The sequence below is a fragment of the Rissa tridactyla genome, chromosome 5 (assembly GCF_028500815.1).
Source record: "Rissa tridactyla isolate bRisTri1 chromosome 5, bRisTri1.patW.cur.20221130, whole genome shotgun sequence".
Taxonomy (NCBI): Eukaryota; Metazoa; Chordata; class Aves; order Charadriiformes; family Laridae; genus Rissa; species Rissa tridactyla.
Window position 1 is genome coordinate 77514176 of NC_071470.1, and position 17272 is coordinate 77531447.

The window sequence follows — 17272 nt, forward strand, 5'->3', positions numbered from 1 at the left end:
AAAACTCATGGATGGAAGACAGTAGGTGGCAGACCGCACCGCTGCCCTGACAGTAATTCCGGGGAGCTACAGTGACCTATTTGCCTGACACGTAAGTGATGTGAAATGTTCATTATCGTTATCATCTTGTTCCATTAAATCCCACCTCAGAAAGGGTTTACGTCAGGGAATCTCAAGTATTTCCAGTTCACGATCACAGGTTTGTACAGAGATTATCTAGTGGAGTACATCTTCTCCTATCCATAATTACAGAACGTTCCTGCAGTACTAAAGCAATTGCCATAAAGCAATATGGGAAATCAGGAAAGCATTTAGTGTATTTTTAGCCATTTTAATGTGATTTAACAGCTGGATAAAAGGAGAACAGCAAGCATTCCCCGTAATCCGTGTATCATAATTTCAAAATTGCTGGTTTAGTCTTCTAAATCCTGGAAGACACCCCAGTGTCGAGAAATATTTTTTTAAGCTCCAGCTGTAAAATCAGGGGTACTTTTAAAGACGAAAACAATACTGAGAATTAAGTGATTCTCACTTAATCGCATGTGAATAAATTTGGAAAAGATATCTTAGCACCTAATTCTATTCATTCAGCTATCTATTTTCTCACGTGTTCAGCACTGTTAGGAATCTACTCGTAAACATTTTTGGATAACAAAACAATAATGATTCTGCAGACTATTTCTTTTATAAGCCCAGACAAAACGGCCTGTTTTGTCATACGACACCTCATTTATACAACCACTGAAAATAGATTCGACATCAGATGCGACCGGACAGATGCTGACTTGGATGTTTTAGGAACATTGCCTTCAGCTAGCAGAGACCAGAATTATTTTACTATTTAAATAAACAAGATATTGAAGAATAAGCAGGCCTGTTCATAAAAAAAAAGTGTTGTTGTCACCCCCTTTTTCTTTTTTGAAAGTTTTGGCCAAAAAAGCCCTACCCATAACACGAAGGGAAAGAGAGAAACAAGGACTCTGTGTACATTTTAAACCCGTTGGGACCATGTATTTACCATGATCTGCATTTGGCTCCAGTGGGAACCAAACTCCCAGCTTCAGATGACAACAAAATGTGTCAAAATTTGATTAACTTCTCATACATTACCTCATAGAATCACAGAATCATGGAATCTGTTGGGTTGGAAGGGACCTTTAAAGGTCATCTAGTCCAACCCCCCTGCAGTCAGCAGGGACATCTTCAACTAGATCAGGTTGCTCAGAGCCTCATCAAGCCTGGCCTTGAACGTCTCCAGGCATGGGGCCTCCACCACCTCTCTGGGCAACCTGGGCCAGTGTCTCACCACCCTCAGTGTAAAGAACTTCTTCCTAATGTCTATCGGATCGCTGCTGATTACGTAAGAATGAAAAAAAAAGACCCAAACTATCTCAGTTTCTTGGTGTGAAAGTACATTCCTGGAACGCACTGCCTGGAACACGGACGTAAAGCATTTTGTCTTACTTTGGTGGACATGGAGTGCGAGGCACCTGCCTCCAGGAGAACGGATGCGACATCAACTTGTCCCTCTCGGGCGGAGATGTGGAGCGGAGTGTACCCGTTAGTTGTTGCGGCGTCAGGGTGGGCCATGTGCTGGAGCAGAAGTTGGACGATCTCCGTTTTGCCCAAGCGAGAAGCGATGTGCAGTGGAGTCTGTTCTTCCTACAACTCAAATCGAGTAGATAATCAGCGCAGGTAGAACCACCCTCAACACAATATTCTGGTTGATCCCAATAGGTCTACCTATACATTTCTCTTGCAAAAATCATAGGAAGTAATAGTACAAAATAAAGGCAGAGAAGGAGGGCTCGTGGGTTCATTTTTACAATGAACTTCAGCAATGTCTTACTAGAACAGAAAGAACTATGAAGAAAACCACTGTTTTTTCCTTTTATCAAGCAGATATCGCACATCGCCGTAAGCATCGCTCGCCCCCGCTTTGTGTTCTTAATTTGTTTTCCAACAGCTGTACCTTGCTCTGCAAACGGTCCCCTTGGGTCTCAAAATCCGGCACCAACTGCTCTCAGAACTTCTGGTGTTTGGCTTTAGGACACGGCTGTGTGCCTCCTTGCTCGGATAGAATAGCTCCTGCTGGTCTGACTCAGGCGCGTTGTGCTGGGTCTAGCTCTGATGGAGTTAATTTTCGTCCCAGCAGCCCGCGTGGTGCTCTGTTTTAGATTTCTGACCAAGACAGCGTTGATAACGCACCAGCGTTTTAGTTCTCGCTGAACAGTGCTTACACAGCACCAAGGTTTTTTTCTGTTTCTCCCTTTGCCTCCCCAGGGAACAGGCTGGGGGTGAGCAAGGGGTTGGGAGGGGACACAGCCAGGACAGCTGGCCCGAACTGACCGAAGAGACAGCCCATACCATATAACGACATGCTCAGCAATAAAACTAAGGGCTGAATTTTTCCAAAGGATCTGTTGCTCGGAGACTGGCTGGGCATCGGTCTGCTTGTGGGAGGCAGTGAGTGTCTGCATTCACGTCACTTAACGGAGTCGGTTTATGGGGTTTTCTTCTCTCTCCTTCACCTATTAAACTGTCTTTATCCCAACCCAAGAGATTTTCTCACTTTTGCCCTTCCATTTCCTCCGTCCTGCTGTGGGGGCAGTAAGCAGATGACTGAGCAGGGCTGAGCTGCCCACCACACATTCTCTTTGGAAGATCTATGCATAAACAGGTTACTGTTTTTCAGGAATGGTTTTAGGCGTGCTTAATATTGAATCAACAGCTAAATAAAAACAAAATTGCTCCTCCCTAGCTCCTCCTCAGCTACGGTTTTGAGTAAGAGAAAGCAAAAAAAAAAAAAAAAAAAGTAAGCAGAACACCTACCCTGGCTCGGGCATCAACCAGGGCCCCGTTTCTCAGGAGGCAGCGAACGACTTCCACCTGCCCAGCACGTGCCGCCATGTGCAACGCAGTTTCTCCACGCTGCAGAAAAACAAAAACGTTTCAGTGCCCTAAACCTCCGAAAAGAAACAGAGGAGCTCTGACGGTGGAAATTCCACCCACGGCAACTCGTGCAGAAACCCGCCTTTCCGCCAGCTGAGAACCTGGCTTCATAGGATCGTAGAATGGTTTGGGTTGGAAGGGACCTTAGAGGTCATCTAGTTACATCCTCATTGCCATGGGCAGGGACACCTCCCACCAGCCCAGGCTGCTCCAAGCCCCGTCCAACCTGGCCTCGAACCCCTCCAGGGATGGGGCAGCCGCAGCTTCTCTGGGCAACGTGGGCCAGTGTCCCACCACCCTCACAGTGAGGAATTTCTTCCTCAGATCTCATCTCAATCTTCCCCCTTCCAGATTAAAACCATTCCCCCTAGTCCTATGGCTCCCCTCCCTGCTCCAGAGTCCCTCCCCAGCTTTCCTGGAGCCCCTTTAGGGACTGGAAGAGGCTCGAAGGTCTCCTCGGAGCCTTCTCTTCTCCAGGCTGAACAACCCCAGCTCTCTCGGCCAGTACGGACTCCCCTGGTCACACACGTTCCTCATCTTTCTACATAACAGTGCATCAGCTTGTGCACTGCACAGGAGGTCAGAGTATATTGCGCCTGTCTCTCTCAAGGGATTTTGAGGTACAGGAGCCTCAAGATGGAAGGGGGTATTTTTCCAGATGGTCTCTTCCTGCACACTGTGTGGAGCTGGCAGCATTAAAGGGCCTTGCGATGGCTGCGCACAAGCGAGCCAGCATACGAAACGTCTAAAATCTATGCTCAGCAGCGTGGCTCGGTCTGCAGGCTAGGGAATGAATCTTGTTTCGAGCCTTTGGCAGCCCACAGGCTTTGAAGGAGAATATGAAATTTTGGAAAGCTGACTGGAGCGACGTGGCATTTCAGACCAGGATAACGAAGGACGCGTGACACATTCAAAGCATTCCCTCTTGGCACAGGTTTGCGAAGGAACGCTGAAAGCGAGTACTCCTTGACGGTGGTGTTTTTAGCTGAATTTTTCAGCCCAACGTTCTTTGGGTGCACTGCCCTAAGGTGGACTAAAACAGTCCCCTGTGCAGCTCATCGGTCTCTGGTGCATCAGGCACTGGGCCGGTTCCGCAACCAGGAGCTCTGTATTTATCTGTTAGGATAACACAGCAGGACTGAAACACTTCTTCGTGTTAATTGTTCCTTCTCCTTACTCTAGAGCTGGCGTTTATTCTGTCGTAAGGCTCTTACCACCAGGACTATCAAGTTAAACTGCAACTGCCAAAATGAACACTCTGCATCAGAATCCGGAATCGTGTCTTCTTGCCCTTCGTCTAGATGTAGGAAAAGAAGAAGCCTGCGCTTGCCTACTATTATGAACTTCTAATTAATGCAATCCCCCTTCAGCAGGAGTTGATTTATCTTGTCATTTTAAAATTAACATTGTATTACCAGCTGTGATTAGTAAGCAGGCAACAAACAAAACCCCCCAGCCCTAGCTACAAACCTTAATAGAGAATTTCATCCATATAAACTTTATTACCTGAAGAACGAGCTGTTCAAAATGTGAATAAAGCTTACATTTCACACGCTCTAAAGATCAAATTTCTATGAGGACCCTTTTGTACTTGAATTAGCCACGCAATTTAGCTTTCGGAAACAGTTAGTAATTCATCAGGGAACTTTAGCTCACCAAGTAAAAGCCAAGACACCTGTGTAGCATAAATTGGAAAGCGTTAAACTTTGTGCACAAATGTCCAGGAACACAATACTTTTAATCGCTTCCACAAGAATTTCTTGTTGGCTTTCCTATTATCAATGAAGTTTCGATAGAAAGATTGCTTCTAGAAATAAGTATGAAAGCAGTAAGAGACTTTGTCAAGAAAAGTCTGTTGTAACGGTTCGAGCAAACAACTCGGTGCGCTCAACGTTTTTAGTAGGTTCCATATAAGATTTTTCTGACTGAGAAAAACCGATGAGTCCAGCGTACCCGCCTTACTAAATTTTGTGCTGCTGTTTTGTTGTTGGGAACACTCATCTATAACATTATTTACTGGTAAAAAGCCGCTTTCAAAGCGCAGGTGGTCATTAAGTTGAATTATTTGTTTATACTGACAAATTCCACCAGTAAGATATATCTATGAAATACAGCTCAGAAAACTATCATCACCTTCTTCTCCTTGGTAACTAGGCTATTGGTATACAAACACTGATTTCTGTGGTAACTCAGGTTCTGCATTTTGTGTTCCCTCCCAAAGGTCACATTTTCTAGATTTAAGCACGTTCTTTCGAAAGGCACCGGTTCCTGGAATTTCCTGTGTAAGAGGAACATCTCCAGTTTAACGTTTTTACTTTTTGTTTCGTTGTTAGGTTTTAAGGGTTTTACAGCCTTTGATACAACTGACGCAATTTCGTGGCAGCCAGTGAAGCTATGCGAGCAGAAATCAGAGCCATTTGGACTTCAACTTCATCCTTTAGAACGGAAACACAGGCTTCCCTGTGACTTGGCTCACAATCAGGTTTGGATGTATTTGGTGAGCTTTGCCTGTTTCTACGGGAAACTCTACCTACTCAAGCAGTGCTGAAGAATACATGAAACCGCAGATGGCTTATAATCATGGAATCGTCTAGGCTGGAAGGGACCTTGAAGTCCAACCATTAACCCAACACTGCCAAACCCACCACGTCCCTCAGCACCACGTCTGCCCGTCTTTTAAATACCTCCAGGGATGGCGACTCCACCACTCCCCTGGGCAGTCTGTTCCAATGCTTGATAACCCTTTTGGTGAAGGAATTTGTCCTGATATCCGATTTAAATGTCCCCTGGTGCAATAATGCATATACAATCACCACCTTCCCCTCTTCGCTTCTAGATTGATTTGTCCTAAAATGCGACAAAGTCCTAAAGTATCATCAAAATGTGACCTTTGGTTGAGCCACACGGCAGGCCAGACCCTTTTTGGAGGAGGTATCGCACAGAGGATTCTAGTCAAAGCCATACTCACAATGTTAGTGACATCGGGAGAGGCTCCGTTCTGCAGTAGAAGGAGGACTATGTTCAAGTGGCCCATAAATGCAGCCACGTGTATTGGTGTGAGGCCCGACTGCGAAACAAAGCAAGAGCAGTTTTACTCCTCTGCACGGGCGTAGGGAAGGGGCTTCTTCGTTTAAATAAAAGATAAGTGAAAGTGAGGCGTGACAGGAGAGAGAACAAAAGGAAGCAAAAAGGGAGGGAGAGAAGGAATGTTTCTTCAAGACATGAAACGTTTTTCTACCTCTGTTATAGCCTGGATTGAAGCCCCATATTTCACCAGGAGTTCCATGACTTTGATGCGATTTTTCTTGCAGGCAATGTGCAGTGGAGTAAAACCATTCTGCGCAAAAGACAGTCATGTTAGTTAAAAAACATGCAGCTACACTTCCCACACAGCTCCACGCCGGCACGCCGGGAGCAGAAGCGTTAGAGTACCAGAAGCGACTGTTCTTTACGCACAACAGGTTACGAATTACGGACATCTCCCAGGAGGCTGAGGCAGAAAAAAGCAGGGCCGCTGCTTCCTTCTCAGGCCGTGGAGAGAAACTAAACTTCCACCTCCAAAACCCAAACACTGACGTGCCCCTTCTGCCTTCCCCGTGTCTGCGTGAGCACGTGCGTGTATGTGCTTCCAAAGGTTGCCCACATGTGTGTGTAAGGACGACTTAAAGCGGTTCCCAAAATTGCCTAACGCAAGGGAAATATAAGAAATGATAATGATCACTTTGAAATCAGTTAGTGTCTTTTGAAAAGTATAAAGCATATTCTAGACCTCTCTAGGAAAAGAACAGAGTTCTTCTTCCAGATTCCACCTTATTTTATTTGTCTTTTTAGAAGATCTTGTAACCTAAGCATCTACGTGCACTTATTTTTATATTTATGCATCGATCTGCGGTATGCCATGTTCATGTTTGTGCGTGCACGCATGCTGTCAGGTATCCTAAATAAATAATCCCTACTTCAGCCGCGGTTTCACAACACAAAGTCTTCACTCTTGAAGTATTTGTGGCCCCCTCCTTCCTTTATTCCTGCCCTGCTGAGTCCTAAAGCATTGCAAAGCAAGGTCTCGGCCCTTGTCTGGATTAAAATTAAATGGGGCAGGGACAGGAACGAAAGGGAGCTGGGGAAGGCAAACATCTCAAAATCGGGATTGCAACCGAGCACTTTGTATTGTGAGGCAATAGTTTTAGTGTTGTGCTTACCATCGGCACGCATTCATTAATTCAGAAACGCTCATTCGGTAAGGCTGGGGCCCAAACCAAAGCCTGACTTCCTACTCTATACTGTAATACACGCTTTGACTCCAAGGTTTTTATGTACTGTGACAGTTAATGCAGGTTAAGCGTGCGCCTAAAGCTAAGCAAAACACATTATTCACCGTTTGTGAACCTTTTAGTGAAGAGCACAGGTAACGTTTTTAGGTAACGTTGAAAAATTGCTGGATTTTCGAATGAAAAGGATCAGCATCGCTAAACAATCAACTAGCAGTAAACAGAACTTATCAGGGAAATCTTAGTTCACGGAAAGAGGCACGGGACGCATTATTCTACAGTCAGCTTCCGTTAAGGGAAATGTTAATTACTAGTTGACTTGAAGGTCCTTTAAAGCATACACAAATTGAAAAAGCTAAGAACCCACACAGTGCTTGTATCCCCAAATAACTTTGCAAACGTTAACAATTTTTATTTTTATTTTTTTTTTTAAATCTAGCCAAAAATGGATTATTTGCAAAATTTATTCCATCACAGGACTCTGCTGAATATTATTACTGCGATTAATAACCGGAGCCTTCTCCGGTTCCAATCAAAACCATTAGATATTTCACCTCCCGCACATCTCTCAGCATATTTCACAGGGAGCATTGCCGTTTCAGAAGTTTCCGTATTTTCGCTTAATTTTACTGTCTGCGTTGATTTAATTTTGCTACTTCTATTTAAGTGAGGAAGACTTTGATGGGGGAGAGAAAAACTGTATCGCTAACAGAAACTATGAGCATCATTTAATATATTAAATACAATAAACAAGCCAGAGGCGACAAGTCCCTGACGGGAGAGGAAACCAGAGAGAGGGAATAAAAAAAAACAAAACCCGTCTGTAGGGAAGAGAGCAGAGAGGCAGCGGCTTGGGGCTGTTCTCCTTTCGTTTCAGACGTTTCTCCAAGAAGAACAGAAGGTGTATTCCTGGTCATGGAAGGAAAGAAAGAAGATGTGGGGGCTAGCGTATCATGTGTACGTGTGGGTAGCTGGGGAAAGTACAGCTAAAGATAATCAGAAGACTGGCAAGAAAAACAAGAGAGGATGAAAACAGCTTTGAAAATATCAACCGAGCGAACAAGATACCGAGAAAGACAAAAGAAGAAAAGCATGAGAAGAGGGAGCATGGGGGGTTACGGGGTTTGTGGGCATAGAGAGGCCAAGAAAAATGAGAGGGCAGAAGAAAATGGTGTTGATAAAGTCAGTTCCAAGGAAGTAAAGGGTAGAGGGAGCCTTCACAGAAAAACAGGGGGTCATATTGAAGGCGAGAAGCTGGGGAAGACATCAGGGTGGCCTGCGGTGGAAGGTCTGTGGAGGCACTGACCACAGCAGCCAACGGCAGGCTTCTTGCCCTGCAGAAGTACCTCAAGTGTTCACAGTCTCTTTCTTTCCCCCACCGAGTGCAATTTATTGGTATTTTAACTTCCATCCAGCTAACAGCTCACGGGGACGCTTCCTATTAGAGAAAATTGGAATCTCCTCTGGGGTTTGGATAGATTAAAGGCTCTGGAAAGCTTTATACGTTCCCGAAGCCAAACGTGATGTTTTTCTCTCAGTTAGGGGGTAACGGTCTGAGCAGTGAGGGAAAGGAATCATACCTGTTCTCCTGCAAGCATCAGAAGCACTGTTTTTTAAAAAGGAAGAAAAGTGGCACCTAATAGAGGGGAATGTCGTAATTTGATAAATGCAGGAATATTCGCTTTTTAATGTATTTTCTCCATGCCCAATAGTTTACTGATTCAGCTGAAAGCTTAGAAATGATACGTGTATCCTATCACATAGTATGGAAAACTGAACTCCTAATTCAGTGAAATACCAACGTACAGGTTACCATCGGCTAGAAACGGCCCTGATTTTTGGAACTCTGCAGAGCTTCCAGACCCAATACTGCAGCCATTTGCCACGGCCCGTGGTCCATGACTAGGCCTAACGATACGTGATACAACACTGGTAACCAGCGGGTGTCACCACCCCTGTTGTTACTGCAACTATTTAAGGCTGAGGGAGTTTGTCGACGGAGTTTTCACTTAGCTTTACTGGTAAGAGCTACTCATCTGCCCTGGATAGCTTTGTTACGCGACACGGGTGGGACAGGTTTACCAGGGCACGAGCATTGGGATTTGCTCTCTTGTCCAGAAGGAGTTTGGTGACACGATAGTGGCCGCAGTGTGCGGCCACATGGAGGGCGGTCAGGTAATCCAGCGTGACATCGTCCACGGGAGCTTTGTGCTGCAGGAGGTGTTTGACGCATTCCACGTGGTCCCCCTGGGCCGCCATGTGAAGCGGAGAGAGTCCGTTCTGTGGCAAAAGAGAACAGAAGAGTAACTTGCAGTAACCCTCCGCTTGGATCGCGGCACAGGTTAGAAGGATGCCATCATGAGTTAACGTAACACCATCACGCAGAGCACCCCCATCACTGGAACGGAGCCGCGTCTGAGCTACGGACTGGAAGGAAAACTGAAAAAAAAAGCTATGGCCACCCCTCCCCTGCCAGCCGATACAGGCAAATTTAAAGGAACGTCATATGATTAACTAAAATCACAGTTTAAGCAAAGCAAAAGAATCTAAGGGCCTTACCTCATGATTTAATAAAACATATCCTGACCTCAAAAGACAGCTCTGGGGATACTCAAAAACACTAAGACATAGGTCGTATGTTAATTAGAGGAAAAGCGTCTACTTACCCATCATCGTATTTATTAAGAAACCTATATTTTTTTCTTCAAGTGTTCAATGAAAGAAACAGTTAACATTGGCAAACCTGCCCCGAGCTTCTGGGAAACGATGCTTTCAACCGCCACCTTGTTGGACCTTTTGTTCACACCATAACACTTGAAGGGGAGGGGAAGCAGGAGTTTTACAGCACCGTCCGGCTTTAATAGTTCTTTTTGTAAATATTGAAGTCCAGGGTGGACAATTAAGAGGAAAGAGATTTGTTGCTATTCATGCGTATAGCAAGTTGTTCTCATAAAAAAAAAAATGGTTTTATTATTTCCATATTTGTCTGTCTCTGGTTTGGAACCACCTGTTTCAGTCGGCAGTTAGAAGAGGAAGTTGCCTTTAAATCTAATTTCATTTTACGTGCGATAAGGTATTTAAAAAGCACTGCGTGTTTAACGATAGACGATAATGTTTGGACTTGGACAGGTAACTGACGTGGCGTGGTCAAACGGACTGTTTATTTGTCACCCAGAAGGAGGGAATTATTCACTGGACACTTGTGCTCTGCTCAATCCCCACCACAGCAATGCCGGTACTTTGTCCTGACTGGCAACGTCTGCCTTTGAATGGCGACATCGGGGAACCCCGCCTGAAGCGTGCACAATAGATGTGCCAGGGTCTGCTCTTCTGAGCCTCTACCTCTTAGCGAAGTGATGCATGTTGACACATGAGGTTCACCTAACCACCTTCTCCCCACCAAAGGCATCGGTGAAACTCTAAGGAATCGTTTCCATACAAATTCCCATCTCCCTGTGGATGCCACTCCTGCATAAACAGATGACCTGGACTGCTTGGTGCTATCAAGGATCCATAGCTAGAGCACATCCTTATTTCATGTAGCTGATACGCTCACAACCCAGGGATAAAACCTCCTGAGGACTATCAAGAGAAAATCTGGAGTCTTCAATAAGGGTAACTATGGGCCAGAAAACACTAATTGCCCTTGTTTCAAGCCATGTTGGAGGGAGTGGGGCCCAGTAAAGAGCGCAATGGTCTGAAACTCGTATTTAAATTGTTTGTCCCTCCTGATCTTCCAGGGGACTCCAATATGTCATTGCGATAGTCCATTCCATTGTTTTTCCAACTAATGATACCAGCTGCCTGTGTCAGCCACCCTGAAATTTGCTGAAGTGCTGCTCAGTGGGGTTTGCTTATTTCTATTTATTGAACTATTGAACAATTATCCTTCTCTCATTAGTTTGACCAAAGGGGCAGCATTTGTAGGAGATGCATCGATCTTAGACGTGTGCTCTTCACAAATTAGTAAAGAACACACTGAAGCACTTTTCCAAGCCTGAAAGAGTCCATGAAAACGATTAGGAGAAGCTGCGAGTCATAGGTCCTAGTTAGCTGATGCGGAGGATTGGAGAATATATACCAGGAATCATCTCTCAGGAGTGACTGACCCCAGTTTTCCCATCTCTGTGCCCCTGTGGTCTTAGGGAGCAACAAAAGTGAAGCGCTTGCAGTAGCATATTTAGCCTGATATTACAGAGAGGGGCAAAGAAGTGCATACCGTTTCATATATTTGGAAAGGATAGTCCCTAATTATGTAAGAAAACCTTATTTTGGATCATTCTACCCATTAATAACATTTCCTTTGGGAGAACATAATGTTCCTGTCTTCTTCCTTGTCCTCTCGGTGACACTGAAAATTCTGTGGAAAGTTACATCGAGCTGCTAACGTGTTCTAAGAAGACACACACCTTAGTCCGCGCAAGCAGTGGGGCACCTCGTTCCAGGAGCAGCTCCACGACTTGGTCATGTCCACTTCTTGCAGCACAGTGGAGCGGGGTGAGTCCGTCCTTCAAAGTAAAAGGAGGGAAAACAAATGAGCACGTCTCCCCAACCGTCCATCCTGCCACGCTGAGGGACGCCCTTTCCAGGAACGCAAGCCTGCGAAGCTTCATCCCTATTCCTCCTTGCACCAGGAAAGGACACTCTAAGGTTACCGTTTCCGAGAGGAAGCCCATCGTGTGCTGAAATCTCTTCTCAAAGAGGATCACGCGAGCGTGCATCGCCTCCTCCCCTCCTCATCCTCCTCTGCATGGCCCTGAGATTGTATCGCCTCTCCCTGGATAACCCCTGGGCCAAGGGCGTCCCATTCACCAACCCCTTGCCCTTTGGATCGCTTTTGAGGCAGGGATGAAAACGGCTCACACCAGAAAACCTACTCTAGAATTTACCTGGGTTGCTTTAAACCGGCAGCAGGAGAAAGAAGATTTTTAAACCAGAGAAAAAGAGAAAGTGAGAAACAAACAGAACGAACCCTTTAATTTCTGAGATTGAGGGCTGAATAAAGAGCTGGCAATTCTTTGCTAAAACTGCCCCGAGACCACCAAATGTTTCTTCCGTTGCAGAACACCACCTTATGCCAAAAGAATGGCTCGGGCTACTGACGAACGATCGCGGCAGCGGGAGCAAAAGGCGCGTCAACGAAACATTTAGACAGGAGAATGCGTTCCAGGCAATTCTGCTACAGTTTGGACTTTACGCAGAAAAGTAACGGAAATATGAGGCAAGAAAAATGGTTGCGAAAGAATATTAGAATGCCAGAACGGAAGAAAATGCGTAAGATCTAGAAACCCAAGTTTTCCTCTCATTCGACCTCGGTATTGTTCAAGCACGCACTCGGAGGAGCCATCGATACTCATTCAGCAGAGACAGGTTGATAAAGGTGAAACGGTCATAGTTTTTAATCCCAAGAAAAGCCTTCTCCCTTTGAGACTCCCTGCTTATCTGAGATGAGGTAGATGTTACTTCGCTAGGGTGCCGGTCTGAGATAGATTTATTACTTACAGGTTAAAGCAGTAGCAAAAATGCGCAAAACGTGGCCTTAAGCCTGAGTTAGCGACCCTGCTTCATACACAGATACATTCTTTGCTGGCATTTGGAGGAAATCTACCTCGCTGTATTTTTACTTCTGCTACTAACATTTTTAAATTAAAAGTAGCTCTAGACGGCACGGTGCCATCGCAATTGGAACATCATTTTTGGCTATGCAAACGAAGGTAGTTCCGAAGCAGGAGATCCTCCCCCATCCTCAGTTTGGAAAGCCCAGAGCATCTTTCAGAGTCAGCAGGGCAACAAAGCCCCACCGCGGTGAGGAACCGACGCCTGCAGGGAGGAATTTTTCTCCTCCCTTACTTATCTACCGCTTCCAGAGATTTTTCAGAGACACGTGAAGGGTTTAGGTCTGCCTCGACACCCGCTATCTCAGAGGCGGAGGCATCACTAAATCCCACGGAAGCTTTGTCATGAAATTCAAGAGATGCAAGATGAAACCCGCAAACAGCATCCGAGGCTGTTCGGCACCTGGCAGACTGAGACAATGTAAAGGAATCGGGAATAACCAGTTTATCTGGGATTTTTTTTCCGCACTAGAGACTTCACAGTCCCCTAAATCGAGTCTACATATGCACGGCTGAGGCCTATTTTCGTCTCGCTGCTAGAGGGATCCATGCACCTAATTCCCATGAGCATTCCGAAGGTGAGAATATATCCCAAATGTATTTCTAGGGAAGGTATTTATTCGGCATTTCTTTCCAGCTGCTGGCTTTTTGTGCTCTACGTTTTTAATCAATGGGGGAAGTTCACTTTCCCTGTCTGCATAGTGACTTTGATGTTATTCTCTTTAATAGAACAGCAAAAGAAAGGTAAAATTGTGCGAGCCCTTGAAAACAAACGGCATAAATCCCCAGAGGGAGGAAAAAAAAAAGGAAGAAAAATACAAGCTAGGAAACACATCAACTCCACAAGAAGGTCTAGCGAAAACAAAAAAATAAGAACTAAGTCGTTAGAAAGTGTGATTTCTCCTCTGTTCTTATCTATAACTCCCTCTGAAAGCAGAGGTAAAAATTCGCTACCTTTCCTATTCTGTCCTGTCATAGCTTTTACAAATTCATCAGCGTTTACTATCGCCTGTTCCAGCAGGCGAATGAAGCAATACGCTTCACAGCCTTCCCATATGACCCTCTCCTCTTCCCTCTTTCTCCTGGGGAAAACGGCACATATATTTTAAATTTATTGTGTATTTCATACTTTCTACTCTATTTTGGCTTACGTGCTTCAAAGACGAGGGGAAACTGCAGAGAGCGAGCTGTTACGGGAGAAGGATTAGTACGTAACAGAATGAGGACAAACTGACACTAGCCAACATCGAGAGCCACCCCAGTGTACCAAATTAGTCCTCTTTTGCACCATTACCTGTTTGCAACGAACCTCAGCGCTCTGCAATCTATCGCAGGAGTTTTGCCTACGTACTTTTGTAATCAATCCACTGCTAATTGGTACACCACGTAAACCGAAGACGACGGGCTGGCCAAGACAGTGAACACACCATTTGACAGGACACACAGCGCTGGGTGGAAGAGACGTGGACGTTGAAGCGCGGATAACGGATATCCCATAAACGCAAAGGCCGCCAGGCCAGGAGACAAGAAATTCAGCCATTTTATATTTTTAAAAGTCTGATATTTATCTCCTCCTCCCAAACAGTACATAACGGACAGTTGAATGTTTTCATCTTCCAAGTGACGTCCTACACCTGGCGCTCTGCTGTTTCCGTACGTGGTATTCTCTTAGCTCAGGCTTTGCGATGTCACCAACAGCCGGGGCACTGCCAGAAAGGACACTACCAACCTCTCTGCCTGCATGGAAGCCATGAAATTCCATCACTCCAAATTTCCTCTTAAACGGCTCTCAAAATTGAAGGTAAACTTGCGCCTTTTTTTATCTTGAAAAAATCAATCACTGGCCAATTTTTTAAGCCGCAAAATGAATTCTGAATTCTGCGCGTGACTCCTAACTGCAGGAAGAGCAATTATTGGGTCATTTCAGAGTCATTAAAATGCTATACTTCACAAGAGACCGAGATAAAAACGAGCTGTGCTTACGAGAGATTCTTAGGGGGAAACGATACGGGCAGCATCTTAACAGAACGGCTGCGCACATTCGGTGCTCATTCCAACGAAGGCTGACGACAGAACATGAACATCAAAGGCCAAATTGCTGAAGGATTTTCTACAATACAGCCGCATATTCTCCTTTTCGTAAGGGGGAAATAAAATTTTAGCATTCTGCGTGTTAAACGGGCAAAATTGTCTAAATTTTCTCACCAAATAAAGGCCTTTTCATTTGTTCAGTTTTCATTACTACTAAACCTCACCTCTTTAAAAACAAACAAGGCAAGTCTCCCCCTCTTGCTCTAAGCTCTCAGAGTCTGGGCATAATTAAACATGCTCTAAAGTCTCGTTCCCGGTCTGCCATTCAAAGTACAAATCTTAAAAACGCAGCAAAAAATATACCATGCTTGCATAATGAGATGTTAACTTAAATGATTTGAAATAATAGTTGCTATTATCTATAGCTTGCTTAGGTAATCTGTAGGACATCCCTTCCCGCTTCCTTGTAAACGTTACGTGAATCCACTGAATTTTTTATAGCAAATACCTGCACTGTGATTAGATATTTATAATCTGACGTTGCTTTAGGAATGGCAAAAACTGCCAATGAATTATGAGCGCTCTGTGCACGCGTGAAGACTGGGAGGAAATGTCAACAGCAGCATTACGGCAGGAAAAAACCCTTCTGCAAACACCGTGTAGCGCCGAGACAGGGTTAGGGATCACAATGGCTTTATGGTAGGAAAACCATACAGGCGGAAACAGCAGAGAGCCGCCGTGCCTAGTTTGTCAGGATGCATATACACAAAAGGAGACACAATTACAAATAAATCCCACTAGGTTGCCAGAATGAGTGTTTTAAGGGGTGTCTGAAGCGCGTTCACCACCAAAAAAACCCAACCCAACCCATCTCCAAGTTCCACCCCGCCCCCAGCTCGTTCTTTTTCTTTTCCCATTGGTATCACGCCTCTCTCTGCTCAACCTTCCGCTTCTTTCAGCTCCAGCTGAGCCTCCCTTTCTTTTCTGTGGCCCTTCTCCAACCCAAAGGGCACACCAGACTTTCTCCCCGCCGTTACCACCTCTCCGCCCCACTCCAGGCACACAACACGTTTCATTCCGAGGATTTTTTTTTTTTTTTTTCCCAACTGTAAATATTCTGGACAAGAGCCTGCAGGAGGAGTCTAAAGAAAAGTCCCAGAGCGAGAAAAATTTCATTTCAATGTTGGCGAGTTTCAAGAGAAGGAACACCAAATGTGGGACAACTTCAGCATCTGAGACAGGTGAACACGTTCCTCCCTCCCCCTTCTAAGCATATTTCCCACAAAAATGGAAATACCTGAAAGGTGACAAAGGCCTGTGAGTAACACTGTATTTTAAAAGTAAAAAAGCACACAAAAACTAAAAAAGCCTCACGTTCTTGTTCTTTTTTTTTTTCCTATCCGATTTATAGAGAGAGATGATAAAAACAGAGATATTATGAAAATTGCATCCATAAAGAATGCTCCTGAAATCCTTTAAGAGTCATTAACATTCCAGATGCCATGTATCCTTGCTGCTACTATTCCATTATACCAGAATATAATTTTAATAGAAATTAATGCCGGGTCCCGCATTTCGGTCACAACAACCCCAAGCAACGCTACAGGCTTGGGGCAGAGTGTCTGGAAAGCTGCCCGGCAGAAAAGGACCTGGGGGTGCTGGTGGAGCCAGCTTAACATGAGCCAGCAGTGTGCCCAGGTGGCCAAGAAGGCCAACAGCATTCTGGCTTGTATCAGGAATAGCGTGGCCAGCAGGAGCAGGGAAGCGATGGTGCCTCTGTACTCGGCACTGGTGAGGCCTCACCTCGAGTGCTGTGTTCAGTTCCCGGCCCCTCTGTACAAGAGGGACATTGAAGCGCTGGAGCGTGTCCAGAGGAGAGCCACCAGGCTGGGGAGGGGTCTGGAGACCAGGGCATATGAGGAGAGGCTGAGGGAGCTGGGCATGTTTAGTTTGGAGAAGAGGAGGCTGAGGGGAGACCTCATTGCCCTCCACAACTCCCTGAAAGGAAGTTGGAGAGAGGTGGGTGTTGGCCTCTTCTCCCAGGTGAATAATGACAGGACCAGAGGAAATGGTCTGAAGTTGCATCAGGGGAGGTTTAGGTTAGATATTAGGAAGAATTACTTTACTGAAGGAGTGGTCAGGCACTGGAACAGCCTGCCCAGGGACGTGGTTGAGTCGCCATCCCTGGAGGTGTTTAAGAAACGTCTAGATGTGGCGCTTCAGGGCATGCTCTAGTGGCAGAGATTGTAGGTTGTTTGGTTGGACTCGATGATCTTAAGGGTCCTTTCCAACCATGAAGATTCTGTGATTCTGTGATATAAACGTTGGCTGTGCTGAAATTGCTCTGTTTTTAAATGCTTTGAATAATTCCCCGTGGAATAATCCTTCCTGTGATTCAGGAAAGGC

The 17272-nt window shown here is 45.3% G+C and overlaps 1 protein-coding gene across 22 annotated transcripts in view; it reads right to left on the reverse strand.

Annotated features, from left to right (window-relative positions):
• The window catches only part of ANK2 (ankyrin 2), a 239340-nt gene that overhangs the window by 90959 nt on the left and 131109 nt on the right, over positions 1–17272 (reverse strand). For 18 of the 22 annotated variants that reach the window (XM_054204193.1, XM_054204189.1, XM_054204187.1 and 15 more), the window contains 6 exons: positions 11630–11728; positions 9303–9500; positions 6191–6289; positions 5921–6019; positions 2833–2931; positions 1465–1662 (listed from right to left, as the gene is read on the reverse strand). In XM_054204193.1, coding sequence (XP_054060168.1) covers positions 1465–1662; positions 2833–2931; positions 5921–6019; positions 6191–6289; positions 9303–9500; positions 11630–11728 — 792 coding nt within the window. The remainder of the gene's footprint in view (positions 1–1464; positions 1663–2832; positions 2932–5920; positions 6020–6190; positions 6290–9302; positions 9501–11629; positions 11729–17272) is intronic. The other 4 variants (XM_054204194.1, XM_054204190.1, XM_054204197.1 and 1 more) reach the window with 1 other exon arrangement.